The sequence below is a fragment of the Haemaphysalis longicornis genome, unplaced genomic scaffold (assembly GCF_048455015.1).
Source record: "Haemaphysalis longicornis isolate Haplotype H1 unplaced genomic scaffold, Haemaphysalis longicornis Haplotype H1 scaffold_7, whole genome shotgun sequence".
Taxonomy (NCBI): domain Eukaryota; kingdom Metazoa; phylum Arthropoda; class Arachnida; order Ixodida; family Ixodidae; genus Haemaphysalis; species Haemaphysalis longicornis.
In genome coordinates, this window is record NW_027526422.1 from 41,042,839 (window position 1) to 41,070,215 (window position 27,377).

Consider the following 27,377-nt stretch of genomic DNA (forward strand, 5'->3'; position numbering starts at 1 on the left):
TTCCCGGCTTGGCCTGCGTCTCTTGGTGGCGTCTTTCGCGCTCTCTTTCGTACAATACACGGTGGCGCGTTTTCATGGCACCCTAACAACGTGACGGGGACGCACTATGTCTTTTTGTGATTTATAAGGCAGTATTAAGGGCTTTCTGTGCCTGCGTGGTGAGACCTGAGGTGACAGCTGCGGCGACGACAAGAAGAGCAGCCGATGGGTCGACGTGACCGCTGTCTTGCCTCACTCTTGGCTAGACGGTGCCGCGTTGCTTTCCTCGGACTTTCACCTAAAATTCCCCCTCTCGACCTGTTTTCCTGCAGTTTGTTGTTGCTTACATTCAGGTTTGGCGAAGACTTATTGATCCCTGCCTTTTTTTTTTTTTTTTTTTTGGAAGACGAGACAGAACCGTTTTTCTTTTCGCTTTCCGCACCCTTTTAAGTGCCGTTTGGTTTGGCACCATGGAAGTGGCGGGTTAAGAAGGAGATCGAACGGGAGGGATTTACGAGTACAGGACGCGTGTTTTTCGTGTGAGGGAATCGCCGGACGAGTACGTTCCCGAAATAGTTTATTAAAGACGATAGTCTTTCTCGGGCTACCTAAACGCCAAAAGTTTGGTCTCTGCGTCTGTCTGTCTGTCCCTCGGTTCGGCCGCCCGTCCTAAAGCCAAGATAATTCCTGAATGAGGCGTTGAGAAATCTTTTCCAAACCGCTAAATTTGTAAACGCACTTCATACTTGCTATAATTGCTAACAAAATTAAAACATTAGGCATATTTGAGACAAGATATCAATAAATAAGTGATATTTCCATTGCTCCTTTGTATTGAAATACAGGGCTGCTTGATTTTTTAGATAGCAAACAAACACATATTCCTTGAAAAAGATGTTCTGACCTCAGAATACAAAAAGCGCTCGCGGCGCCTCCTTGTGGCAGTTTCACAAGCTCAAAAGTAACAAACGCTTACTGTATATGGCGCGAGCAATGGACCGCGGGAAAATTGAGTTGACTTGAGCAGACATCCTCTGTGTTTACCGTGCGAAGAGCGAAACGAGAGGGAAAGAGCGTTAGAGGTGGGCGGGAAAGAGAAGATAACCATTTGCGTGGCAGGGTGGCAGAAGACTATCGTCTTTCGACGACACCTGCAGAGAAGTGAGCAGATACGCGGCCTTTTTTAAGTAGCGCTACATCAGGGAACCCCTGGTGGCACCGGCGCAGATTGTTGTTGCTCGCTCTCGCCAGTGCTTCCGCTCACCGATTCCACGACCTTCCAGAACAATTCTTCCCCAGCACTCTCCTCGACATCCCGTAAGAATTATTTGGGCTCCAGCCCACTCCGCCGCGTCTGGCAACGAAGCTGCCCGTCAGCGTGCCCGAGAGTTGACCCACCGGGCAAGCCAGGAGTTCGGCGAGCAGTGGCAGGTCTGCCCCTTCTTGTCGTTCCACGAAATCACTCAACATTTCCGCCTGGAACGAACACTATATCCTCGTGCGCATAAAAGCCTCACTAAAGAACAAGAGCGCCACCTCCGAGGCATCCAAACAAACACATTTCCCCACCCAACTAGAGGCCACATTCTGGCCCCCACCCTGTACTCCTCGCAATACCGCTTCTGCGAGGCTCTGGGCACCCTCTACTACATCATGTGGGGCTGTGATAAGAACCCCCACCTACGCCCCCTGTCCCTCCCCTCCCCTCAGCACTGGGAGAGAGCACTGTCCAGCTCGGACTCTGACGGCCATCTTTGGCTGGTACACAGAGCCCAAGAAGCCGGATGGACTGAAGGGGTCCTCGAATTAGCACTCTTCCCCAGGGCTGACTGCTTTAGAGACACGTTTATTCCTCCTCCTCCTCCTCTAAAGGAAGTTTATACGATTTGCATTTTACAGCTTACACAGCTTTTGGAGAAGATTCCGAAGAATCACGAGATAATCTTGCCCCAACATGCGAGAAAACAGTCGTGTAGAACGAGAAAAAAAGGAGGAGAAGGATGCCTAAGCATTTCTAATGAGTCATGAATGCGAAAGCATTACACCCAGTTGAAAGCCGCTGACTGCGTCTTTGAGTCAGGAACTCTTTGGAGCTTCCGGCGTGGTATGTATTCGCGTCTTGAGATTGAATTAGTACGGTTTACATTTTGGAGTCTCCACGACAGCACGTTGGCTGGTATGTGCTACGCTCGGTGCTACGCTCTGTCGGAGGCTTGGGGGGACGCGTTCCTCTGCTTAATTCCTGTACCAAACCCGCTGAGTACCCACGCGCTATGGAACACGTCGGAGCCAATGAAAACGCTCCTTTTGGAACCTGTCACATTGATGCACATCATCTGGACGTGCACCCAAAGACGATCATTCCGCTCCTCACCAATGTCATTCCTCCTCTCCCCTTGAGATGAGCAATCACAACACTTCTCGTTTAGACTTAAGCTGACATGCTACCCACTCCTCTTAAACGGGATGACCGATTGGCGCCGAACGCCGCCTTTCTTCGTCAATAGGCCATTCACTGCTTTCGCGTTAAAATGGAACATCACTAATGGAAAAGAGCGTGTAAATGAATGAATGAATAAATGTATTACAGAAGGATGGTGCTCCGGCCTGTAGGGCAGATAGGGGAAGGAGTTAGGGGTTGATAAATTTCGTGTTCTATTGACGAGATGAGCCTTTTCACGAAGGACCACAGTCCAAGCAGCACGTCGTTGGGATGATTGTTTATGTGTAGGTGATCCTGCGGAGATGTGACGCCAGGGGCTTGTGTTTTGTCCGGATTACTTCGAGGACTCCACTGCGTGCTAAATAAAGACTACTCGTTTACGGGGGGCGCACAGCTTGTCAAGCAGTGACCGTAGTTTTTCTTTGCTGGTTCTACCACCCCCGCATATTGTCGCGTAGCCAAGGACGACGCAGGGTTCTTGAAGGAATAATGTTTATTGGAGCGGACTTGTGCTACGCAATCAACTTAAAGAATACGCAAGCGTCGAATGAGCAGTCAACAAAGTGACGTGCACAGACGATCGTCCGTGAATCGAATGCCGCGGTGTTTGCAAATTTCTATCCATTTATCTGCTCTAATTTCTGGGTTCCTTAGTTTAGATCGAGAACATTGTTTATCAGACAAGACCAGTCTACGATAGCGACCGCAAAGCTTCACCATTTTCCTAACAAACAAGCTTGCCGATGCGGCATAAAAAAAAATAGCAGGAAAATGCGATTCTATGAAACACCAGGGGCGGTATTCTCGTAACTGTCCCTTTCGAAAACGTCCCTTTTGCGTCCCTTTCATCGTGGCGTACTTCCGGTTAAGCAGTGGGCCTTTAATTCAAATAGCGTAACTGTTCTTGCAAACGCATTTTAAAGAAGTGAAACCGTATCAGAGTATCTTTTATGTGTTTATTGTTCCGCGAGCGAACTGCGACGAAAAATCGTCTGCTCCAAATCGTCTGCTCCGAGTAGCCACAGCTCATAGCTCCGCCGTGCTTGCATGGCGTCACATCCGGGTGTTCGCTTTTAGCCAATCAGGGCTCGCTCAAAAGGGACACTTTGAAAGGGACACAAAAGGGACAAAACACGGGAATACCGCCCCAGGTAAGATAGCCGAGCGTGCCCACTTGCTAGTAGCGGACATAAATAAACAAATCAGTAGGTAAGATTCGCGGCAGTAATGTGTGACCCGCGATGTTCACAGATCCGAATGAGACTCGTTAAACGTTAAGGGAGGCCCGCATACACGCTATTGTATTTTTGTGTAATGACGTTATGGCTCCTAATGCAAATTCCTGGAGCCTGCTGTTTAAAACAGCAAGAGTTGGATTGCCTACTTATTCGTCTATGCTCGCCATCCCCATGTCCGCAGCATATACTCCTGCAACCATGCTTGAAACCCAGCCGCCGGTTGACACGCCGTCGTGGTATCTTTCTTGAATGCATCGAAGTATTGTCGGTTATGGCTGTAGCACCTACCTCGCAGCGCAGCAGCCCTTGATTTCTGGGCCTGAACAAAAAAGTACCGCGCGCGGAAGCGAACAGAGTTGTGCACGCAATGCAGCGCGCGAATGGCTTCGAGAAATGACATCAGTAAAAACGAGGCTTGTCTTGGTTGCGCGCCGCCTGCGGAATTCCACCTCTTGCGCATGCGCAGACAATATTGCTTACTCCTAAATCTCCGTGGCCCGGCGTTTATGTGCGTCCCTTCAGCACGAAGGAGGGAAGAGCCCGCGAAAAAGGAATGGCAATCAGCGAACGCACTTTTGTTCGCTTTTCTCGTTCTTTCTATGAATTCTCTGCTTTCGTTTCTTATTGCTCTTCGTGATATTTTCGCATTAGATCGGCGCACGCACAGTTCCTGCAGTACCGCATTTTCACGATTCTAACGCGTACCCCTTTATTTGCTAAACGTAGCCTTGCGCGGTACAGTCGGGCTCAAAACCGAAACCGGCGTCAAAGCTGAGAGCAGCATTGCCGTGGACGCGAACTCCTCCAAGACTCCAACTCAATTTAACCTAAAACAATCCACCAGCATCACGTGAGTGAATTTTGGTGCACCCATTCCTCAATGGGCATTCCTCGGCCAGCTATTTCACATAATATGTCTGGGGCGGCAATTAGCGACCCTCTTTACCGAGTAGCATCATGCACGCTGGGCGACCAGGAGACGTGAGTGCGCCGTTGGCGTAAACAAAGCAGCATCCATATTTTCATGCGAAGTTTCAGAGGCCCTGAGCACAGTTGTTTTTGAGAACTTGAGGGCTTTCAGGTAGAATTCATTAACTAGCAGTGAATGAACCAACAGCCCGCTACATCTAAAATAATTAAGGCCAAGGCACTTGAAATCGCAAACACTTTCAATCTTCCCTTCTTCAGCTTTAATGCCGTAAGGAGCTGAACAATCAGCTTCATGAGGTGCAAGAGGTTTTTGCAGCCACAGTTGGATGCGTGAAATAAAATGCCTGCTTCTAAGCAAGTGGTTTTTTTGTCTTTTATATCCGCGTGGTAGAATCGATGTCAAATTACTTTTTCGATTCGTTCTACGCAAACGCACCTGCGTGTTCCCATCGGGGGGGCGTTAGAATCGTGAAAATACGGTATATGTGAGTCCTCCTCCATCTGGGGCCTCCTTCATGACAAAGTGAACTAAGTAAAGGACGAAGACAAAGCACCAGCGTACCGCGTTTGTCTCCTTCTTTGCCTCGTCCCATTAAAAGCGTTGTTTAAGTTTTCAAACTCCTTGCACGTCCTCGTAAATTCTGGGCTTAGGACAGCGCCTCTAAATGCGCCGTATGTATGCAGAATTTTATCCGGAACAACGCGAAATGTATATGCGTTAATGCCAGCTATTCTTACGCGTCACTTTTGTTAATGTGTAACCCTGGGTGCAAGATCTTATTACACCCGGCTCGTGGAATGTCAGTTCGCACGAGTGGGGAACGGGGAATAATGGGAGGGGTGCGTTTTTGGGAGTCCCTCTTGGGGCTTCCAGATAACCCCAAATGTGTGCGGTCTGCGTGCAAAGGTAGCAGGAAGATACATATATAGCCGGAATGCTGCTATGTACGACGATCCAACGGTCGCTTAAGACGAGCTATACCGGTTAGAAGGGCGGGAACAAATGTTCTCGTCGTAGAAAAGTCCCCATGGAAGCAATGCCTCACTTTTGACTGCCCCTGTTCTCCACTCCGCACTCATTGTTCGACCGCGCTGGTTTAAAAGCTTGAACAGAAGAAAACATGGTCATCATCACCATCGTCGTCGTCGTAATCATCATATGCGCTGCAGAACGAAGGTACTTCCCTTCAACTCCACCTTCCTATCTTGCGCTGTCCGAATCCATTCTTTGCCACCAGGTTTCCGTATCTCGTCCCTTCACCGAGTTATCACTGTTCTAGTTTTAGCGCCGCTCTCAGTAGCCGTTCTGTTACTCTGGTTGCCAAAAGACGCCAGTACTCCTAATTACGTCTCAGACCCAACTAGTCTTCTTTCTCTTAATTTGAGCTGGCATGTTTTTCTGCAGAATTTGCTGACCAATCCAAAACGTTCGTTGATAACCTGTGAGCGTTACTTTAATCATTCCTCCTTTGATGGCGTCTTGGGCTGTTCTAAGTGTTTTTCGAGGTGCTGAGTAACTCCCCGGCTTTGTGCGTCGTACGTCACCACCGGAACAACGCATCAGTAGTATGCGTTTCTCTTTAATGACAGGAGTAGCCTACTGTTCAAGACTCTAGAGTGCTATTCAAACGCCTCCCAAATGGATCTTATCATCAGCTAAACACGCTTTTCTGCCAAACAAAAATGCAACCAGGCAACTTCACCACTGTACGTCCGGAACAGGCCACCATAGGTACAAGGGGTCATTTTAATAACTTGCAAACCTAATGATGTGGTCCTTAACTTCGAATTTAAATTTACCTATAGTAAGGTTTTAGACTGCGACTTGCTGAAAGGAAGATTTTGACCTTAGCGCCAGCTTATGAGCAAGAGGTTTATTTGTCTGAGATAAAAGCTGCGGTTAATGTGAGAAACGTACGCCAAGCTCTTCAAGTGAACGTTTGAACCCTGTTTCATCGTCTCGCGGTTTTTACATATCTTCCAAATCTTTGACACAATGTCTGCAATATTTACTCATGATATTTTTAAGCGCCTCTTTTATTTGAAATGTTTAATGCTCCCTGTCTTTCTAATTTAAAAATATTTCCTACGATATAAATACCGACCAAGGAGTGTCTGTCTGTTCCCAGGCTGGTGGCTGGGCCGACATGGAGGCGGCAGAGCGGAGGGCGACGAGTGGGGAACCTCGGCTGCCACCTGCAAGGCTTGCCGGGCCGGAGAACAGAGCTAGGGTGCGTGAACGCCACTGCTTCCGCCCACCATCCGTCAACCACCGATGCGCTTTTAGCGGTCTGCCCTCTTAGGATCAAACGAGTCGCTCGCTGTGAGCTGCTCCGAAGCGGACTACCTGTTTTGTCTGAACTTAGAGCTGTACGAACTCCGCTTGACACAACAATGGCAACGGGAAATACTTGCATCAAAACAGCGTCTCAAATGAACCGCACAAGTTCACGCGATACTTCTCCCTTTCTCATTCTCCGCGGATGTTCATATCTCGTTTCTGCACCGTGCTCCCTCGGCTCCCCCCACCCTTCTTTTTGTTCCGTTCTTTGCAATTCGCGTTGTTACTCGTCCACTGCATCTGTCGTACATTCAACTGATTCAATGCACTGCCAAAAACTCCACTTCTTTCTTTTTGACTTCACGTATACGTACTAAACTAGCATTGCTGCCTGTGATAGTTACTCTTACCATGCTCTGAATACGCACAATTGAGATCGTCTATTTCGCTCGTGTTCGTTGCCTGATAATATTATTTCATGTTCCAGTTGTGTAGAAGAAGCTCAGTTGCACTTGATGCCACAGATCTGGCCTCAATTGCATAACCTGCACAACTGATGTTCTTTTATGTTGGAGCTTAACACGTTTCCACTTGGTCAACCGGGTAGTGCAAATAATTAATGAGCACGAAATCCCCGACGTTACATTTTCATGCTGCCTTCGTTGAAACACACATGTGGACAACGCCAGTAATAAATTTTCTTCTGTAGCTAGCGCGCTAGCTCGCACACGACTTCTGTTCGCAAAAAAGTTGAAGTTGCACGGTTATAATACCGTTTTTTCTTACATAGATGAATTACTAAAATTCAGTATGGGCAACTGTAACTAAGGAAAACGTTAATAAAATGTTGACAGTACAATAGAAAGATTTATTTATTTATTTATTTATTTATTTATTTATTTATTTATTTATTTATTTATTTCATATCATATCATACCATATCATATCAATTTGGTGATATTTTCTCTCTCGCAAACGTCGACTACTTTTCTTCAACACACACTTTCCTCCAGCGCACCAACAGAATGACAGCAAATTAAATATATGATTTCCGCATTCCCAGCCACTGTTATTTTTCCTCATAATATATCAGAGCTTTCTTCATTCCACACCATTCTATGCCAAAATTCAGTGTATAAATCATCATCATCATCATCATCATCATCACCAGCCTGTCTACGCCCACTGCAGGGCAAAGGCCTCTCCCATTATTCTCCAATTACCTCGGTCCTGTGCCAACTGTGACCAATTTATCCCCGCAAACTTCTTGATCTCATCTGCCCATCTAACTTTCTGCCGCCCCCTGCAGCGCTTGCCTTCTCTAGGGATCCACTCTGTTACCCTTAATGACCAGCGGTTATCTTGCCTTCGCATTACATGCCCTGCCCAAGTCCATTTCTTCTTCTTAATTTCTACTAATATGTCTTTAACACCAGTTTGCTCCCTGACCCACTCCGCTCTCTTCTTGTCCCTTAATGTTACACCTATCATTTTCCGCTCCATTGCCCGCTGAGTCGTTCTCAATTTAAGTTGAACCCTCTTAGTGAGCCTCCAAGTTTCTGCCCCGTAGGTGAGTACCGGTAAGATGCAGCTGTCATACACTTTCTTCTTCAGCGACAATGGTAGGCTGCTATTCATTATCTGATAATGTCTGCCATATGCACCCCACCCCATTCTGATCCTTCTAATTATCTCTGCCTCATGGTTGGGATCTGGGGTCACAACTTGGCCTAAGTATATGTATTCGCTTACCACTTCCACTGCCTCTCCATCTATCTCAAACTGCTGTGCTGTCCCGAGGTTATTGATCATTACTTTAGTTTTCTGCATATTAATTTTCAGGCCCACGGTTCTACTCTGTTCGCCCAGTGCGGAAAGCATGCTCTGCAATTCGTCCCCCGAGTTACTTAGCAAGGCAACGTCATCAGCAAATCTGAGGTTACTGAGGTATTCTCCATTAACCCTTACTCCCACCTGTTCCCAATCCAACGTTCTGAATACTTCTTGTAAGCATGCTGTGAATAACATTGGAGAGATTGTGTCTCCTTGTCTGACACCCTTCCTTATAGGTATTTTACTGCTCTCCTTATGGAGGATGATAGTAGCTGTAGACCCATTATAGATATCCTCTAGTATTCTTACATAATGCTCATCTACCCCCTGGTTCCGTAATGCCTGAATGACTGCTAGGGTTTCGACCGAGTCAAATGCTTTCTCATAATCTATGAAGGCTATATATAGGGGTTGAGTATACTCAGCGCAGTGTATAAATATTTGCAACTTAACAACTGGTACCAGCTAAAATTCCGTAGTAACTACAAGTCACAATCACGAGAACATATAACTTGCCATTAATTCTAAGCAAATACTGTTATGTGACAAACTTCATCGTAAGATCGGTAAAATTGTTTTTGTGGGTAAAGAATGAATTGTAAACCGATGGTTGATAGGTAAAAAGAATTTATATGTTTTAAGTTTTTCAAGCATGATTTCGGATTGCTTTGTACCTTTTGACGTTTGTAATTGGTTTTCTGAATCAGTGTTCTTGAGTTGTATTTCTTTTTCTAAATCAGTGCCCTTAAATGTCTTCACGCGATGCAAAATACTCTTCATTCTTTGTACTTGAAGGTGTAAGTGTTATGTATTCTGGCATGCTTTTACCATATATGACAAATTTTTGCTTTTTCCAAACTATGAGGCATTTATTCTGTTACCCCACCTTGTAGCACATTTTGTTAAAAGTACTTTGCAATCGTTATTTTTTATTCCAAATACGACACCCTGTTTTTAGCATCCCGCGTTGCCAATGACATGTAAGGGTTCATGAGCCTACCCTAAGGGAAATGCAGCCCATGAAAGTATTTCTCGAAATTCAACTGATTGATTGATTGATTGATTGATTGATTGATTGATTGATTGATTGATTGATTGATTGATTGATTGATTGATTGATTGATTGATTGATTGATTGATTGATTTTACAAACAATGTGTTCTCCTCGGGCCACGCAACTAAACCATATTATTTAGGAAATGATGATTTTACCCGCCGCGGTGGCTCTGTGGCTAAGGCGTTGTGCTGCTGAACCCAAGGACGCGGGTTCGACTCCCGGCCGCGGCGGGGCCGTTTCTCTGATGGAGGCGAAAACCGAAAACGCCGTGAGTTCGAGATTTAGGCGCACGTTAAGGATCCCCAGGTTGTCAAAATTAATTCGGAGCCCTCCACTACGGCGCGCCTCATCGCCTGTGTAGCGCCGGCGCGTTAAACCTCATAATCAATCAAATAACGATTTCCGTGGCAACGACAATTCCCCTGCTAGAGAGAATACACTAATCGGTAAAAACGTTGTGGCCCACAGCAGGCCCCACAACGTGGCGTCAGCGCTTAAAATACCTAAACGACAGCGTTATTACATCAGCAATTACAGGGCCTCGCCGTGTATACCTCCTCGAATCGACGACTCTGCAGGCTTAGCAGCAACCAACCTGCTTTCTGAATATGCATCTCCCCGGAAGCAATGTGCACAGTTCTACATGGAATGTACGCACACGCCGTCTGCGTTTGCCGCGCTTTGCTTCGTGGACGTCCCACAGCGCGAAGAATGATCAGACAGGATCGAATTTGCGCACAATGTTGGACAGCCGCAATAGAACTGGGGCCGTTGTGTGCGATTGTCGCCGCCGAGTCAGCGGCAACATAGTCAGCGGCAACATAGTCAGCGGCAACATAGCTGTAAAATCATTGCATTGAGCTAAAGAGGTTGAAAATACAAAATTTAATCTTTCTTGTGTACCTCTATTTCATTCGTAAAGGGCTTTAGGCTGCCCATAGTTTACCAATAAGTATTTAAACCACCAACAGCCTATGCGCAGAAATATCGTTACACGATTGCGAAATAAGCCCACGACATTTTTCTCACAGGAGACACGTTTCGGGCAATAGTACACCGCAGCACGTGCCGTCGACAATTTTCTTCGCTGCGAATGTCCTGTTTAGTTCTGGGAGCTAAGAATACCGTTCCAGACCTGCCGCGGTGGCTCAGTGGGCTAAGGCGTTGGGCTCCTGAGCGCGAGGACGCGGGTTTGATTCTCGGCCGCAGCTGCCGGTTTTCTGATAAAGGCGAAAAAAAAAAAAAAAAAAAAAAACACCCGTGTGTACGAGATTTCGGCGCAAGTTAAAGATCCCCAGGTGGTCAAAATTAATCCGGAGCCTCCACTACGGCGCACCTGATCGCCTTCGTTGCATCGGCGCGTTAAACCATGCAATCAGTCAATCAATACCGTGCCAGTTGGTCTAGTTTGTCCAGCCGCTTTGACGGAGTATACGTCCGCAGTGGCCCAGACTTCAATACATATCCTCGTGCCAATTGTTGAGAATGTGATAATCATGATGATTATGATGATGATGATCATGGTGGTGACGACGACGGCGATAATGATGCCCTCAAACAACTGTGCACGCACCTAAAAGGTGGAATTTGCTAGAGTAGCCCTTTAGCCGCACCACTTCTTTCTTGAGTTGTAGCCTAGTTTTTATGTAGGTCGGTATTTGTAGGGATTTGTGTCTACTCATAGCTATCGTTGGCACATAGCGGCTCCTGGCCACGGAGCAAGAATGTATGAGGCGCTTTTTTTTTCAAAATGAGCCAAATCAGCCTAAAGCGAATTTGAGAAAAAAGCGAAAGTTTGTTACCGGACCTAAATTGAACGCATGTCAAAGCTATCATATGATATGTTTTACATGTCATCTAGGGGAAGTTCATGGCCACAAGTAATAAAAATTATGCGGGGAATTTGAGCAATATTATGATGGTAAATTTGGATGTGGCTCTTACTGAAGTGAAACATTCAAGTTGATGCGGCATTCTTAAGAACTCTTTGTGAGAATTGACTTTCCAGAATGGTACGATGGAGTTTTGGTGGAAAAGGCATTAAAAATATGCAACAGGGCTTCTAGAACAGTAGAACTATACATGAAGAGCAGCGAAGTCCTCTTGGCAGCATTAACAGCTCTTTTCGAATTCCTCCGTAGGATAATTATTTTTAGTCCGCCTGAAGGCACTCACCAAGTAAGAAAGCTCTTGATTGCCTTGCCATGAATTTTCAAAACGCTTCTCAAAAAGGCTGCTCATATCTTCTTCTTCACCTTAATGAAGTGGCTCGTACACACAGACGGGGGAATTTTCCAGGGCTTGTAAGCGGCACCTATTTTGTTAAGCACTAAAATGGCAAATATGGGAGCAAAGAAATAAATATAACCACCTTTCATCCGTAGGGACGGGGGAGACGAGTTGAAATTATTGTTTTACATCTCTCGGTTTCATTTCGTTCACTTCTTTTTCTGTTCACTTTTTCGTAGATTTCTGGGGACAGCTCCTTTGCTGATATCTTAATTGCCGTTCGAATCTACGATAAGCAACCTACGAAAAGCAAAAAAGAAAAGAGAAATCCTGATAGCACCCACGAACCAGCCCGGACAGTCACGCCAAAAGCAAACTGCATTTTGGCAAATGGATTTGGCTTGTTTTGATCCGTGCCACAGCAGGATCTGGCTCATATGCGATACGAAATGCGATCTGCGTACACGTTTGCAGTGCGTTATCTGCACGACTTTCTCACCACCTCTTTTTGGGGGAAAGTTTTCGAGTTTTTCTTGTCACCGGCGTTTCATCTTACTTGGTTTCCGTTTACGGGTTTGGCTCATTTCGAAAAAAAGAACCTTCTCATATATAGGAAGTGAAACCGCCAATCGCAGCGGGCATGGACATAGAGTTTCATACTAATATATAATAGAGGGAAATATGTCGCTGCAGTCGCAGGCCGACGCGGGCGGCGCCATTGCCGCTAGCGACGTTCCTCGCCTGCTTGGCTTATCTAGTCATATGGCTTCTTTTTCGTCTCGAAGCCAAAATCAACATTTTAAAAAGGGTAACATTTTTTTCTTGTTCACCGTGCATGAAGCTTCTGGATAATTACTGACAAATAAATCGTTTTGGAGGTTCAATTTTGTAATAACAAAACAAATTTGATGAACCTTCTACTGTAAAATTGTTGCTTTTTTGCAGCCAAAGCCAACTTTTCAGCCTGTTCATGACCCATGCCAAGGATAAGTGGAACATGCCTGCCCGGTACATGACGGAACGCTCGCCGAAGCGCTGCTTCCATAGACAGTGGCGCCAGATTTCACTCTAGTATATATTAGTAGTATGAAACTCTATGGGCACGGGCAAGCGAAGAGTAACGTAACAGTAAAAACCAACGCGTACTACAAAGTTTCGTAGCTGCGGCGGTGAAGAAGAGGGTGGCGGCACCTTATGGACGAAATGATAGCGGTCAAAATTCATTCCCGAGCTTCGCAGTGAAATGCCGATCACGGCAGCCGCGCAGTTTCTTCACTTGCGGCAGATGCCGCCAGGTTAACCTGTTCCAAGTGCTTGTGACGTTATCTGGCGGACGTGCGAAGCGCCGTTTCCCCTCCTGTCTTGTGTGCACTCCGTGGTCTTAGCCCTGTTGGGTAATGTCCCCTTCGGCGGCCTAACTCCTACGATCGTCCCCGGATTTACCGTTTCCATATTTTCCCGCTCACTAAAGCTGTTCATTTGCTCTCTATATCTCTATTTCTTTCTCTCTCTCTCCTTCTCTCTCTCTCTCTCTTTCTACAACGGCAGAAAATTGAACACGCTACGTGGGGTTTGGAAGACCAACCCTTTGGCGACGGTGGCGGACAACATGGCTAGAAGGATCGGGATTGATTTAGGTTACCTTCAGCGGGTGAGCAAAGCGCTCGCGTTCAGGGGCCCCCGTGCAACCGCCTCTCTGATAAATACGAACGTCGTAGTTGGAAATCAAACTGAGGGCCCTCCCACCGCAACCTCTGAAGTAGAGACCGCTGAGCCTTCCCCATCGTCCAATTCTTCCGCCCGGCCTTCCCTGATCTTGGCAGTGTCCAAAAGTTCTGCGCACATTCCCGTCACGCTCCTTATTTACTAAAGTGGGTGCAGCTATTTCCCACGCACTTGATGCCCACGTGTATGGCCTGGATCCTGCCTCTGCTCGCTGTTGTTTTCAAGGTACGAAAAGAAGAGAGCTCTGTCCGACACCACAACGCAATTTCATGAACGGAGCCTCTGGAGCACTGCACGGCCTTTTCATGTTATATGAGGCCGTCGATATTTTTTCTACCGTTTTTTTTCTTTTGTCTTGTTCCGAAACCAATGGCTCAGTTTCGGCTCAGCATCCAAGTAAAAAAGAGAAAAAAAATGATTCAAGGCATTCTTCTGGTTCCTGAGGACGAACTTGTGAGAAATTCCGGCAGAGGAAAAAAGTTTCTCAGTCGTTATTATTAAAGCGAAGAAAATTGAAATTTTTTAAAAAGACAAGCATTGGGATTTTGGTTCACACGAGAATTGAGGATACTCAGGCAAAATACAAAGCATAGCTTGGGTTGCTAGCGCCACGACTGATGTATTCTCTGTGGCGAATGGGCTCGAAACATTCTGTGCACGCTGCACGAAATACGCGAATAGCTCTTCCGGTCAAGTCAACTGTAGTAAGAAATTAGTGGTGCGTCATGTACGCCTGAAAAAGCAAACTGCGACTTATAATATAGTACACCTGGGGCGGTATTCTCGTAACTGTCCCTTTTAAAAACGTCCCTTTTGAGTCCCTTTCATCGTGACGTACTTCCGGTTAAGCAGTAATCGTTGGCAGTAGGTTTGTTGCGTTTGTGTTACGTCACTTCCGGTTGTTTTCTTTTAGCCAATCAGGGCTAGTCAAGAGGGACACTTTTGAAAGGGACGCAAAAGGGACGAATCTCGAGAATACCGCCCCTGCTTGACGGGCTTTATTTTCTCCCAATCTTACATTTCGCGTTCACGTGCGGACAGCAGTTTTAGATAGCGGGGAGCCGATGTTTCCCTCGCCTTTTGATGGCTGTTGTTTAGGCAAATTATTCTACCTGACACCCCACACGTCGCGCAGTTAGCTCCAACACCAAGATACGAGATAACATTGTTCGCAAATAAAAATCTCAATCGTCACCTTTGCACAAAAACGGCGCAAAACTCACCACAGACGTTTATTTATTTATTTATTTATTTATTTATTTATTTATTTATTTATTTATTTATTTATTTATTTATTTATTTGTTTATTTATTTATTTATTTATTTATTTATTTATTTATTTATTTATTTATTTGTTTATTTATTTATTTATTTATTTATTTATTTATTTATTTATTTATTTATTTATTTATTTATTTATTTATTTATTTATTTATTTATTTATTTATTTATTTATTTATTTATTTATTTATTTATTTATTTATTTAATACTGCCAGCCTGAGGGCCAGGCTTTGGGCAGGGTGGGTTTACATGTTTACATTCACAAGGACGCGATAGTTAACTGGGTACATATTAATACAACAGAAAAAAATAACACGACACACATTGACAACATTTGTCGAAGAATAAACGAAAACAAAAACACAACAGAGAAAGCGCATACCTGCACAGAATTTTAAGCGCATGACACTTAATGCGCCACTGCAGAAGAGTGAGCCGATGACAACCATTTGCAATTAGAAAACCACGGCATGATGACAAAAATTGCTATACAAGGAATAACTTTTTTTAAAAAATGTACTCGGAGAGAAACGTTTACACGTCGCTGAGAAAAAAAACGGCAACAATGTTTACATAAGAAAGAACACGATACGCGCACAACTGTTTTGAAAGGCACTGTTTACAGACGAGAAACCACTACGGCACAGGGAACATGAAAGTCAGAAGCAGCGATTAGCACACAGTAGTAATAAATATACCCTTAAGGAAGAAGTTAGACGAGAACAATGAGACAGCTACTTAAATAGACATGTTTTTCATTAATATTTCCACAGTAGAGCATTCAGCCGTACTCTGAGGTTGGGAATTCCAACTAGCGACTGTTTGAGGAAAGAAGGAATATTTTAATACGTCTGTGCGACAAGAAAAATCTAACTTTTTTCGTGTGATATGAACGCGTCGGGCGGCGATCGGTCATTGTGAAGTAGTTTGCTTTTTCTATGCCAAGTTTATCATGGTATATTAAATAGAACAGCTTTAGTCTGTCGCGGTGACGTCGCGTTTCTAATTTTTCTGAGTTTGCGACCTGAAGGCGACTCGATGGGGATACGCGCCAGCTATAAAAATTAAAAATAAATCTGACGGCTTTTCTCTGTGCTCTTTCTAGTTTGTCGATGTTCGTTCGCGTATACGGGTCCCATACCGGCGCGGCATATTCTAGTACGGGTCTAATGTATGTTTTGCAGGCTAGTAATTTCACTTCCTTCGTTGAATTTCCCAATGTTCGTCTTAAATAGCCGATCCTTTTCATTGCCTTATTTGCGATATACGTCGTATGCTCATTCAATATTTGTGACTGGACACTGCGTCTAAAAAGCAATTACCGACATGATATCAAAAATTCAGTGGATGTTTTTTTACGGGTTATAGTCGTTAAAACCGTTTTTTTTTAGATTAATAGACATTTGCCACTTCAGGCACCATTTCTGTATATTGTTCAGTGACATGTTTAAAATTTCTTGATCGTTAGCAGATTCGATTTCATGGTATAGCACACAGTCATCGGCAAATAACTTACCTTTTATTGGTATGTCGCTATCGATATCGTTATTGAAAACTAGAAACAAAAGAGGCCCTAACACGGATCCCTAAGGGACTCCAGATTGAACTACTGCAGATTTGGAAGTTACGTCGTCAATATAAACGCCTTGTTCCCGATATGAGAGGTATGCTTCTAACCACGAGAGTAATGAATCGTTTTGTAAAATGGGTTTTAGTTTCAAAAGGAGTTTAGGATGCGCAACACGATCAAATGCCTTTTCAAAATCGAGGTAAATGATATCAACTTGCTGTTGCCTGTCTATGGCTGATGCGAGGTCATGAACGGTTTCCAGCAGCTGTGTTACCGTGGAAAAGTTCTTGCGGAAACCATGCTGTCGGTTGTCAAGCATATTATTGTGTTCTAGGTAAACGGCGATGTGCTTGAAAATAATATGCTCTAGTACATTGGCGTAAGTACACAGCACTGATATAGGCCGGTAGGAACTGGGTAGCGATTAATTTTGTTTTTTAGGAATAGGGGTGATTTTCGCATACTTCCAGTCCTTAGGTAGTTCCGCGCATGAAATAGATTTATTAAAAATAAACAGAGATATTTAGACTACCACTCGGCATACCTGACTAGAAATGCATTAGGAATTGCGTCAATTCCAGGCGTCTTATTTGTGTCTAAGTTAAAAAGAAGTGAAAAGATTCCTTCATGAATTTGCACATCATCGATAGGCGGGGAAATAATAGAGGGACGAAATATCGGTGCGACATTATCGTCAATGGTGAACACTGTACAGAACTAATCATTCAAGGTTTCACAAATGCGCTGCCTATCTCCGATTGGAACATTGTTCACGCAAAGATTTGGCACAGCCCTTTTATTTGTTGAGAAATGCCGCCAAAATTTTGCAAGGGAGAAAGTTAAAAATTACGGTAATGTGACCCGTTGATGGTGTTCTTTAGCTTTCTTGGTACTCTCGTTTAAAAGCATGCGGAGGCTACAAATTTTGTTGCTATTGGAAGTTGCTGACGATCGTTTGAATTGTTTTCTTGCCTTCTTCAGTTTGCGCGAGGTGCGTACGATTTCCTTATTTAACCATGGCTTTAAGCTCGAATGCACTTTCATTTTGAACGGAATAAACGCATTAATACACCTAAATACAACATTTTTGAAGTAGCACCGCGCCTGGTCAACTGAGCATGCGTCGGATTGACAGAGCCCAACAAAAGACGAAAAAGAACTCTCAAGAGCATCTACCACGCCAACGTCACTAGCACGCACGAAAACAGGAATGACGGTTTCTTTTTTTTTCGGCGGTACTGCGGAGTTGGTTTCAAGGATTAAACACACTATTTTATGGTCTGATAAACCTTCAAAAACTTGCACTTTCGGGTTTCGTTTACGTATGCCACCGTTAACAATAAAAAGATCAAGCGTAGATTCCGTGCCGTTTTGGATACGTGTGGGAAGCTTGAGAAGTTGAGATAGATCATCTAAAAGCACTAGGTCGACGAAAGATTCTGATGAAGGTGATAGAGCCTTTGGGAAATCGTGTTCCCAGCTAACCGATGGAAAATTGAAATCACCCGCCAGCACAAGATTAGAGGAATCATTTCTGTACATACATAGAAATTCATTAACCTTCTCGACGAATGCACTGTCACTGTTAGGAGGGCTGTAGAAAGCGCCGATTACAAAGTTCTGTTCATCTAGAAAAATGTTAGCAACTACGCTTACAATTCATGTTATGTCTGGTAATCTCGACAACCGCAAGGTGTCCTTAACATAATGGCTACACCACCCCCATGACGGTTTCTATCTCTTCTGATAATATTATAGCCTAGAGGCAAGATTTCAGTATCAGAAATATCCGGATGAAGCCAAGTTTCCGTTAAAATAAAAACGTGAGGCTTGTAAGCTAGAATGACACTCTCTAATTCCGAACTTTTGTTGATTATACTGCGGGTGTTGATATTAAGGCATCGGTTAAACTTTTTGGGCTTGACTGTTGGTCATTGCGGGTCTTGCGATGTGCTACTACTATGTGCTACAGGTGCTCTTTTCATTTGGATGTTGTCCCACTCGAAGACGTTCTTGCCAATCTTTATCTTGTCGTAAACAAGCTGGACTTTTGCACCGCTTTTCCGGATTTCAGCAGTGCTGTTCCACAGCTGCTTCCTAACTTGTCTCGTGGCTGGAGCAAAAACTTCAGATACCGATATGTTTGTGCCTCTAAATTTGGAGCAGTTTCGAGCACCAACTTTTTTTCTCTGTGGTCCATCAGTTTTAGTATAACTGGTCTCTGTTTATTAGGTTGTTATCGTCCTAGTCGATGAATGCGCTCGACTGAGGATACCTTTACTTGTAGCACCGTAGAAAAGACATCGTCCACCACTTCGTTAGTAAGCGATTCCACTGATTCGTAAATTTTTGTCCTCCACAATCAATTTTTTTCGCCTGCTCCTATCCTCTCATTCGGCTAACTTTTTTTCCAGATTCTGGACGGTTTGTTTCGAGGGTTGCTATTTTAGGGCCAAATTCGTTGACTACTAACACACTGGCTTCCACTTGTTTAAGTTCCTCTTCAATAGCGTCTAGTCTACTTGTCACACTCTTCTGACCATCCAGGAGCTGCTCAAACATTTCTTCAATGGAAGGGCCGGGATTTTGTTCAGCATCTCCACAGAGTAACAGCAAGGATACGAAAACATTGCGGATATACAAGTACACATCAGACAGGTGCTCCGCCAACCGCTCCTCTTTCACTGCTCTGATGTCGTCAGCGATGTTCTTAAGTTGAATAAAAATTTCGATAAAATCAGGACCTGGGTTGGTTTCGACATCTCCTGACAACATAAAAAGTAACTCGTATATTGCATGACAGCCCTCGACGGCAACAACAAGGTATTTGTCGCATTTAAGAATTACGATAATCTGTGTCGAACGTGTTTACTGTCGCAACGAATCAATCTGTCCTCCTTCCTGTCACCTTTACAACTGCTTTGAATGAACGGTTACAGAAGCGCCAGCTTTGCGGAGACGACTGAAAGGCCAGCCGACAGAGTGGTCTCAATATCAATGACGCAATCCCGGGTCGTGACAGAAAGTTTAGATACCCTATAGCTGTAGTTCGTTATCGTTGCTTTGGTCCCCGCCGCGGTGGCTCAGTGGCTAAGGCGTTGCGCTGCTGAGCACGAGGTCGCGGGTTCCATTCCCGGCCGCAGCGGCCGCTTTTCTGATGGAGGCGAAAAGCAAACACGCGCGTGTTTACGAGATTTCGGCGCAAGTTAAAGATCCCCAGGTGTTCAAAATTAATCTGTAGCCCTCCACTACGGCGCGCCTCATCGCCTGCGTTGCGTCGACGCGTTAAACCCTACAATCAAATCAATCTATTGTTGCTTTGGTGGCTGGAAAAAATGCTGGCCGCATCTGTTGCACTTAACCCAGATTACACGCAGGGTTTGCTACGTTGCTCACTTGCTGTTGTGAGACTTCGCAAGTGTGCAGCAATACGGGAAAGTAAACTTTAGGAAGAGCAAGTTACTGCGTGGGCTTGACTGCCACACACGTGCCTTTTCAAGTTGGTTTAACAATCATGCACACATGCGGATCTCTAAATGTCCAATCCTTCCAGTTCTCGCGCCCGTGTGGAACGAAAACTCCGGTACTTGGGTCCAGCGCAGGGAAAAATTTATCAAAAAATTTGCGCGGCTTGCACTAGTGGTGAAAGCTGGAGAAACAGCGGAGCTGGAGGTCGACCTGCTTCTTGCGGTCTTGCTAAGTTTTGCTAGTTTTCGCTTGGCTTTGATAAGTTTTATTAGGTTTTACGATGGTCTTGCTAGGCTAGGCTAAGTGTTGAGGGGTGAGGCGAAGTTTAGCCGTATTTTACAAGTCCGTTTCGGCCGGTTCCCCACACTGACAGCAGATCCCATTGGGGCAGAAAATGGGTCGACCCTTAGCTCCACCGTTTCTCCAGTCGTGCGCCACTAGTACAAGCTGCGCCATTTACTGCGTTTTAGTTGCGCAAAAAAGATTATCACCTTTAGGATGTTATAGGGACGGGCACGCGTGCTCATGGGCCCCTTGTGCTCATACTCGAGGGGGCGCGAAAGCCGGCTTCACTGTTGTAATAGTGTATCTGCAGTGGTGCACGCTTTACAGGCGGCGCAGTTTTTTTCTTGGTATTGCTTTTGCTAACACCAGCGGACGAAGCTCAAGCTTTTTAAACAGCTCATTAACAGGGTTGGCAGCGCACGCAGACGGGGACACAGATGCAAGAAGCGACAGGACAATGCGCTGATCTGCATCCGTGTCCCCGTCTGCGTGCGCTGCTAACCCTGTTAATATGCATGACCAAGTAGCCCACCAAGCCATCCTCGTTAACCAGCTCCGCCGTTAAATATAACAAAAAGTTCTTAGGGCCCCATGTGTTGACACGACTTATATTGCCTCTAAAAATGTCTTCACAGCTTAAAAAAGAAGCCGACATTAGGACGATCAGCGTATGCTTGGTCCTTCTAATCTCGTTGCGCAGTGAAGCATTTACGGAGGGGGTATGGTTGCACTCCCACTTTATTACTCCTCTCTACCGTGCCGTCCTTTTCCGGAGACGCGCATGCTGCTCGCGACACGCGGCGTCTGTCTCCCCCTACCGCTTTTATGCGTGCATATGGAAGGGGGGGGGGGGAGGTGCATGCGCATACTGTCTTCATGGGCTCACCGTTGAGATGTGATTTATTTATTTATTTATTTATTTATTTATTTATTTATTTATTTATTTATTTATTTATTTATTTATTTATTTATTTATTTATTTATTTATTTATTTATTGTACAGCCTTTTTCGCGCCAAGAAGGCGTTATAGCAGGAGGAAAATTCTGAAGTAATCATTATACGGGTAGATGCAGACTAAGAGCACATCACGAGTACCGTTACACAAACACACACGCTCACACACAAAAATAGAAAATTTACAGGTCTGACAGAAATGTTCCAAAAATCTCGTCTGAGGTACAGCCGTCTACTCCACCTGGCAGCGTATTTCACATAAGGGAGCGAAGCGAAAAAACGAATCCTTAAAAACGTTTGTACGGCAAGATATTGCGCGATTTTTTCAGCTACGGTTACATCATCTTAATATAAAATGGGGTGTAAACAAAAAGCTGTCAGGATTGATGTCAGGTTTCTTGAAATAGATACCCGTTCTCCTGGGCGGAGATTTCAGCATGGATGCATCACGGACAGATTCTTGCAATGCGGGACGGACGTGAACAGCGCCATGTTTATCCCCTAGCGTAAAACTCTAGTCCTCCTAAGTTTAAGCTTGAAAGCTAGGAAGTACGCTCAGTGGCAAATTACAAACAAACGCCTGTTGCTTCGTGAGCTCCTTGCACTGCTCACAACTTTGCTGTTCATCCGTCTTCACAAAGTGGAAGGGCACTGATTGATGCAGGGTCGATATAAGCAGTCACGCATCGAAGCATGAAAGCCCTGGGGACCTCTATTAAACATCGTTTAATAGAGAATCTTGTTTTTATCGAACCACACTGCGATGGTTGTTTTCCTGGGCACGTGTTTGTACTCAGTATATGTTTGTGTTTAGGCGTAATAAAAAACAGTTGCGAGTTAGCGCCGTCGTGTGTGTCTCTTCTTCGTCCAGTGTCAAGCGCTACTTAACGAATTATCGACACCAATTAGCGCAACTGTTGATTTTACCTCTATTAAACAACCCGCATGACACGACACCGTGCGTACCCATGGAGCCCGTCGTGTCATGCATTACAGGTGGACAGATTTCCGCAGGGGGAACCGGCGTCTTGGACTAACGACTCCGTTCACCGCGCGCAATGCTGCTACAATAAATGTGTAGTCCGCCTCCTCCACGCCGGAAGGAGGTAGGCGAAGAATTCTCACGCACTAAAGTCGTCCCCGCCGTGGAGAACGCGCATTCTGTGCTAAGAAAAAAACAACGTGTTTCTGTTTGTGAACTGCGCAGCCTCACCACGCTCGTGCGTTTCGTTCGTTCCCCAGGCGCCACCTCCCGGAGAGATGCAGCGAAGGCAGAGCCTGATCCCGCAGCGGAGGCCGTCCAGGATTTCCCGCGAACGCATCGTCACGGTACGATTCTTCTCGGCGCTTTGGAGCCTTAGTGTGGATGCCTGCCGGCTCGCAGTTCGTGCCCCGTCAGGGGAGCTCGTGCTCCGGCTTGACATTAAAATTACGTTTAAAAAGAAAGGTTCAAATAATTCACCATTCCCGTGACCCGTTGGAAGAAATTGTGCTTTGAAACGGAAAAGACCGCGGCAGACACTTCGCCCCAGAGGGTAGGGCGACAAACGCCATAAGCAAGACCGGACGAGCTAGATTAGCGGTCTTTAATGCGTAAGCATTCTTTTCTGAGTGCCTAACACGAACGGTTTAATGCCTTGTACCTGCACAGAAATACGCAAAATGCGTAATTGGCGAAGTTAAAACTCTTAATCGCTTTAATAGCGTAAATGCGGGCCACCCTAAAAAGTATAAATAGCAAAAATGCGAAAATACAACCAGCAAACACAAGAAATCACCCAATATGGCTATTAAAAGTCAAATATTGCAACCACCACAAGTCGCAAAAAAATAAAAAAGTAAAAATTGAACATGAAGTAACTACATCACTAAGTCTATCTAATCTAGCGCCCTCACGCCATTGACTCGAAACTTTAACACGCGATTAACTCGAAACTTTAAAGAGTACAAAAATGGGAAGAATTTACATTTCGGTGGTGACGGGCTGACGCTTCTCAAGGCAATGACACGCACAACAGAGTCTGGGGCAGTTAAATTATTTTGCAGGCCAATGCGGCAGTATACGGTTTGTTACTCTAACGGGGCGAGTTTTGCATCAGCATTGATCGCAAAGGCAAAAGTACTAAACTGTCCTTTAACATAAAACGAACGTTTTGCGTTATTTAAAATGGTTGGTTTAACTGAAATTTAAATCCGTGGAGAAGGTGTAGTTAAACACTCTAAAGAGCGATTCTTTTCACATCATCTATGCCAAAATAACAAGTCTAGTTTAAATGCAATCAGTGTTATCCAATTCTGTTAAACGTCCCAGCTGCGTTTCCTGGAGGAGCTCGTGCATTCCCAAGAAGTCACACTAGTAACAGATGCAATGTATATACACACATACAAAGCAAAAAAAAAAAAAATCGCAAATTCTGAGAATTCCGTGAACATTCTTACCCTGCAGTCCGTTTCACCAAGCCGGCGTTTTCATGGATATTAAAAAAGGCGCAACGCAGACAGCATGGTTTCCTGATTTATTGTTTTTTTTTTTAATTTGAAGTTGTTCACGGGATGGTGTTGATAGACCCGTGGGATTTTATCAGTTCGTTTCCATCTTTCTTTTCATTTGTTATATTTTCCGTATTCTTAGTTTTCTATACCACGAGAAATAGTCCCGAGATTTGGCTAAGAATAGCCAGAATGCCAGATTTAGCCATGAATAGCCAAATTGAGATACTTTTCGTTAATACTTTAAATTTTCTCTTTCACTTTTTACTATTTCGCAACACTGTGTTCACTCAACAGGGTAAAAAAGAAATGCACAAGACATTTCGCCCCCTATGCGGGCGGCATATGCCGCCCGCATTTATTGCACCCTTAAAGGACCCTTGCGGGGTATTACATAAGGGGGTGGGGGGCCAAAATAATAATACACACATAGCAATAATACAGACAGTAATACAGGAACAAGAGGGGGCGAAATGTCGTTGCTACTGACGATACCTTCAATAGCAACGAAACAGTTCTGTTACTAAGTGTACGACGGTACACAAAACGTCTCGCCACATATGCGGGTGGCATCGTCAGCAACAGTGTGATACACTGTTACTGCCGGTGCTACCCGCATAGGTAGAACAACGTCGGATGTACTGTTTTATTACCCAGTTAAAGTCACTGTTTTTAAAAATTCACCGTGATGTCCCGTAGTCTTTGGAGCACATTTTAAAGCGAAGCTTTAAAATGTGCTTTTCACTGACGGCGACGTTACCCCAAATCACACTGCCGGAAAGCAAACTTTCTCTGACGATGGGGATGATGATCGTGGGTAAAGGGAAAGGTGGTTGACACACGAAGCTTTCCCTGGTCGAAGGCTACTGTCTTCAGCATCCAAAGTCAAAATCCAAAATCCAAATCGCTATGCCCAAAACGCACTCCAGGAAAGCCAACTTACAGAATGGGTTTTCACAAGGCACGTCAAGCGCATCGACAACAACAACAACAACAACCGGAACCGAACCTGTGTCGTTCGCATTATGACGTCCATCCAATTGCACCATTCCGACGCGGTCGATACATTTTGTAACTCGACCGGGTCGAAATCTTCCGTGTCGGATACTTCTACTCAGCTTGCATGGGAGAAAGCGTCGCGTTTAAACCGTCCTTCTCTTAATTAAAGGGACCCTGAAACACTTCCAAAAAACGCTTTCACTCTTTCCTTTGCGTCTGGAAGCACTGCGAAAGCTATAGTTATCGCCAGCACGGAGCGGCACTGCCTGATTCTGCTTTGTTTTTGTGGCTTTATTTTGAAAGTTGCCATCGAAAAGCGTTCATTGCTGCAACTGAAGGAAAACCGGCCAGCAGCCGTTATATGGCCTCAGTGACGTAATTCGGACCGTAGAAGAACGTCAAGACCGAGAAAGAGAGAAAAATATTTTGAGCGAGTTTCCAAGTTATCTGATGGGCATAGAGCAGTAATTTCTGGCTGAGGTATTTTGCGGCCCCGTAATCTAAGGGCTGGGTGTGTTGGATCACTACGTTATGCAAGGATATAAGATTTCTTTATAAGTTGAAAAAAGTGTTGCATGGTTTCTATAAGAAAGAGGCTTCGAAAGCTTAACATTATTTTCACGAATGCATGTCATAACTTCTCGAACTAGCCATTTTCATGCAGATTAAAGGCATTAGACTGACGGATCGGCAGAAAACTCTTAAAGACGCTGAATGGGTTGACGTGTTCCATCAATGCCACCTAGGAAACGTAAAGTTGCTGAAACGCAGGAGCGGCGCAACGATGCTTGCGCGTTTGCAGAAAATCCTCAGAAGGTCTGTAGTTTTTATTTGTGTCTAGTTTTTTTGTGTGTGACTTCTTGCGAAGGCGCGAGATCGGCCAACGAGCACTGCTGAACCGTTTAACGTTTTCAAATACCACTTGCTGCATTTAAACAAGAATTCGTATTTTCGGTATAAATAATGGCAACAGAATCTCGATTTAGAGCTTCGCAGCTAGTATTTTGGGTTAAATGTTAGGAACATAATCTCAGTTTAGAGTTTTTCACTCCGTCCTAGCAGCGGATTTAGGTTTAAGCTAGACTGACGTGTTTAGTGGGAGCAAAGTGGGCCTGTAACTCCTAACGTATGTACACCCTTTGCCAAAATTTTGTAGGCCAGTCCTAAGCCTTCTGGACCACAAAGAATTCTGAGAATTCGCTTAATCTTTAAACGTGACAAATTTTTCTATGGCAGTGAGAGCGATAGGGGTTTTCTCCAGCTTGTCGGCATAAAACGTTTTTGGGTCGTTCGGTACGTAAGCTGGACTGTGCACTTTCGGCATGGCCTAGGAAATTTTGACAAATACTGTACGTTTTATGTTACAGGAGCTTTTAGTATTTTTGTAGCGGAGGGGTGAAAGCCGCACGGTTAGAGTATTGGTCGGTTTATTGCCGCACGGGACAGGAAAATAATATTTGGTGATTCAGTTGTCGGGGGCGGGTGGGGGGGTTGCGTTATTTCTAAGGCGGGGCATTTCAACAACACTGAGAATGCAATCTTTTTTATAAGAATGGAGAAGATTTTTCGCACATTTTAAACACAGTTACATTGACCACTATCTAATCTATAGTCTCGTATCAGCGGCATCAAATTGGAGAAAAGAGGGTTTCTTCCAATTTTCTTTGCGAAACAGCTGTTCATACCTAAGCATACAAAAGGAGGCTTGCGAGGCTGGGATATTAGTGCTTTTGTTGTGCACGGCAGTTTAATCTTGTTATAACGAACACTGATATCGCGAATTATCGGCTATAGCGAACTAAATACGAACTTTGGTTGGTCACGCTTTATTTCAATGACACGTATTCTTTTATAACGAAAGTGAAACTGTGAGAGCCACGCAGACTATCGGATATAACGAATAAATATTTTTCCAGTAGGGTGAGAACTAGAAAAGGCCCCTTTGTTCGTGGACACTGTGGAAAACTTCGTCCTGCTCAGGGCTGTGAATAGCCACCAGGCAGAGATCACATCCTTCTTCGAAAAAATAGGAACGGCGGCCTGTTTTACCAAAAGAACTTTATTTTGTTGTAAGTTCCCGTTGCATGGTCTGGTTCATTGAGGTTGAAATGCCCAAAGTAGAAAGATAAGGGTTACCTTGCTCATCGTAGGTTCGAAGATTAAAATAACTGGTTCTGATTCCAAGTATTTTTTCGGGAGCCAGATTGCCGATTGGTTTGAACGGTTTTTTAGCTAAACAGTTACAACAAATATCGGATATAACGAACTAAATTACTGTCCCGATACTACTCCGTAATAACGAGTTTCGACTGTACACACACATACATACATGCATGCATACACACACATACATGCAAACACACATACATACATACATACATACATACGTACATACATACATACATACATACATACATACATACATACATACATACATACATACATACATACATACATACATACATACATACATACATACACATGCAGAAAGACAGACAGACAAGGCCGCAAACAATTAGGAATGAGGGTTTTGATTGATTGTAAGGTTTAAACGCGCCGACGCTACACAGGCGATGAAGCGCGCAGTAGTGGAGGGCTCCGAATTAATTTTGA

The 27,377-nt window shown here is 44.6% G+C and overlaps 1 protein-coding gene across 9 annotated transcripts in view; it reads left to right on the forward strand.

Moving 5' to 3' along the window:
- Positions 1-27,377, forward strand: part of Rbp (RIMS binding protein) — a 394,065-nt gene that overhangs the window by 134,833 nt on the left and 231,855 nt on the right. For 7 of the 9 annotated variants that reach the window (XM_077676865.1, XM_077676856.1, XM_077676857.1 and 4 more), the window contains exons 2-3: positions 6,720-6,821; positions 22,518-22,604. In XM_077676865.1, coding sequence (XP_077532991.1) covers positions 6,720-6,821; positions 22,518-22,604 — 189 coding nt within the window. The remainder of the gene's footprint in view (positions 1-6,719; positions 6,822-22,517; positions 22,605-27,377) is intronic. The other 2 variants (XM_077676858.1, XM_077676864.1) reach the window with 1 other exon arrangement.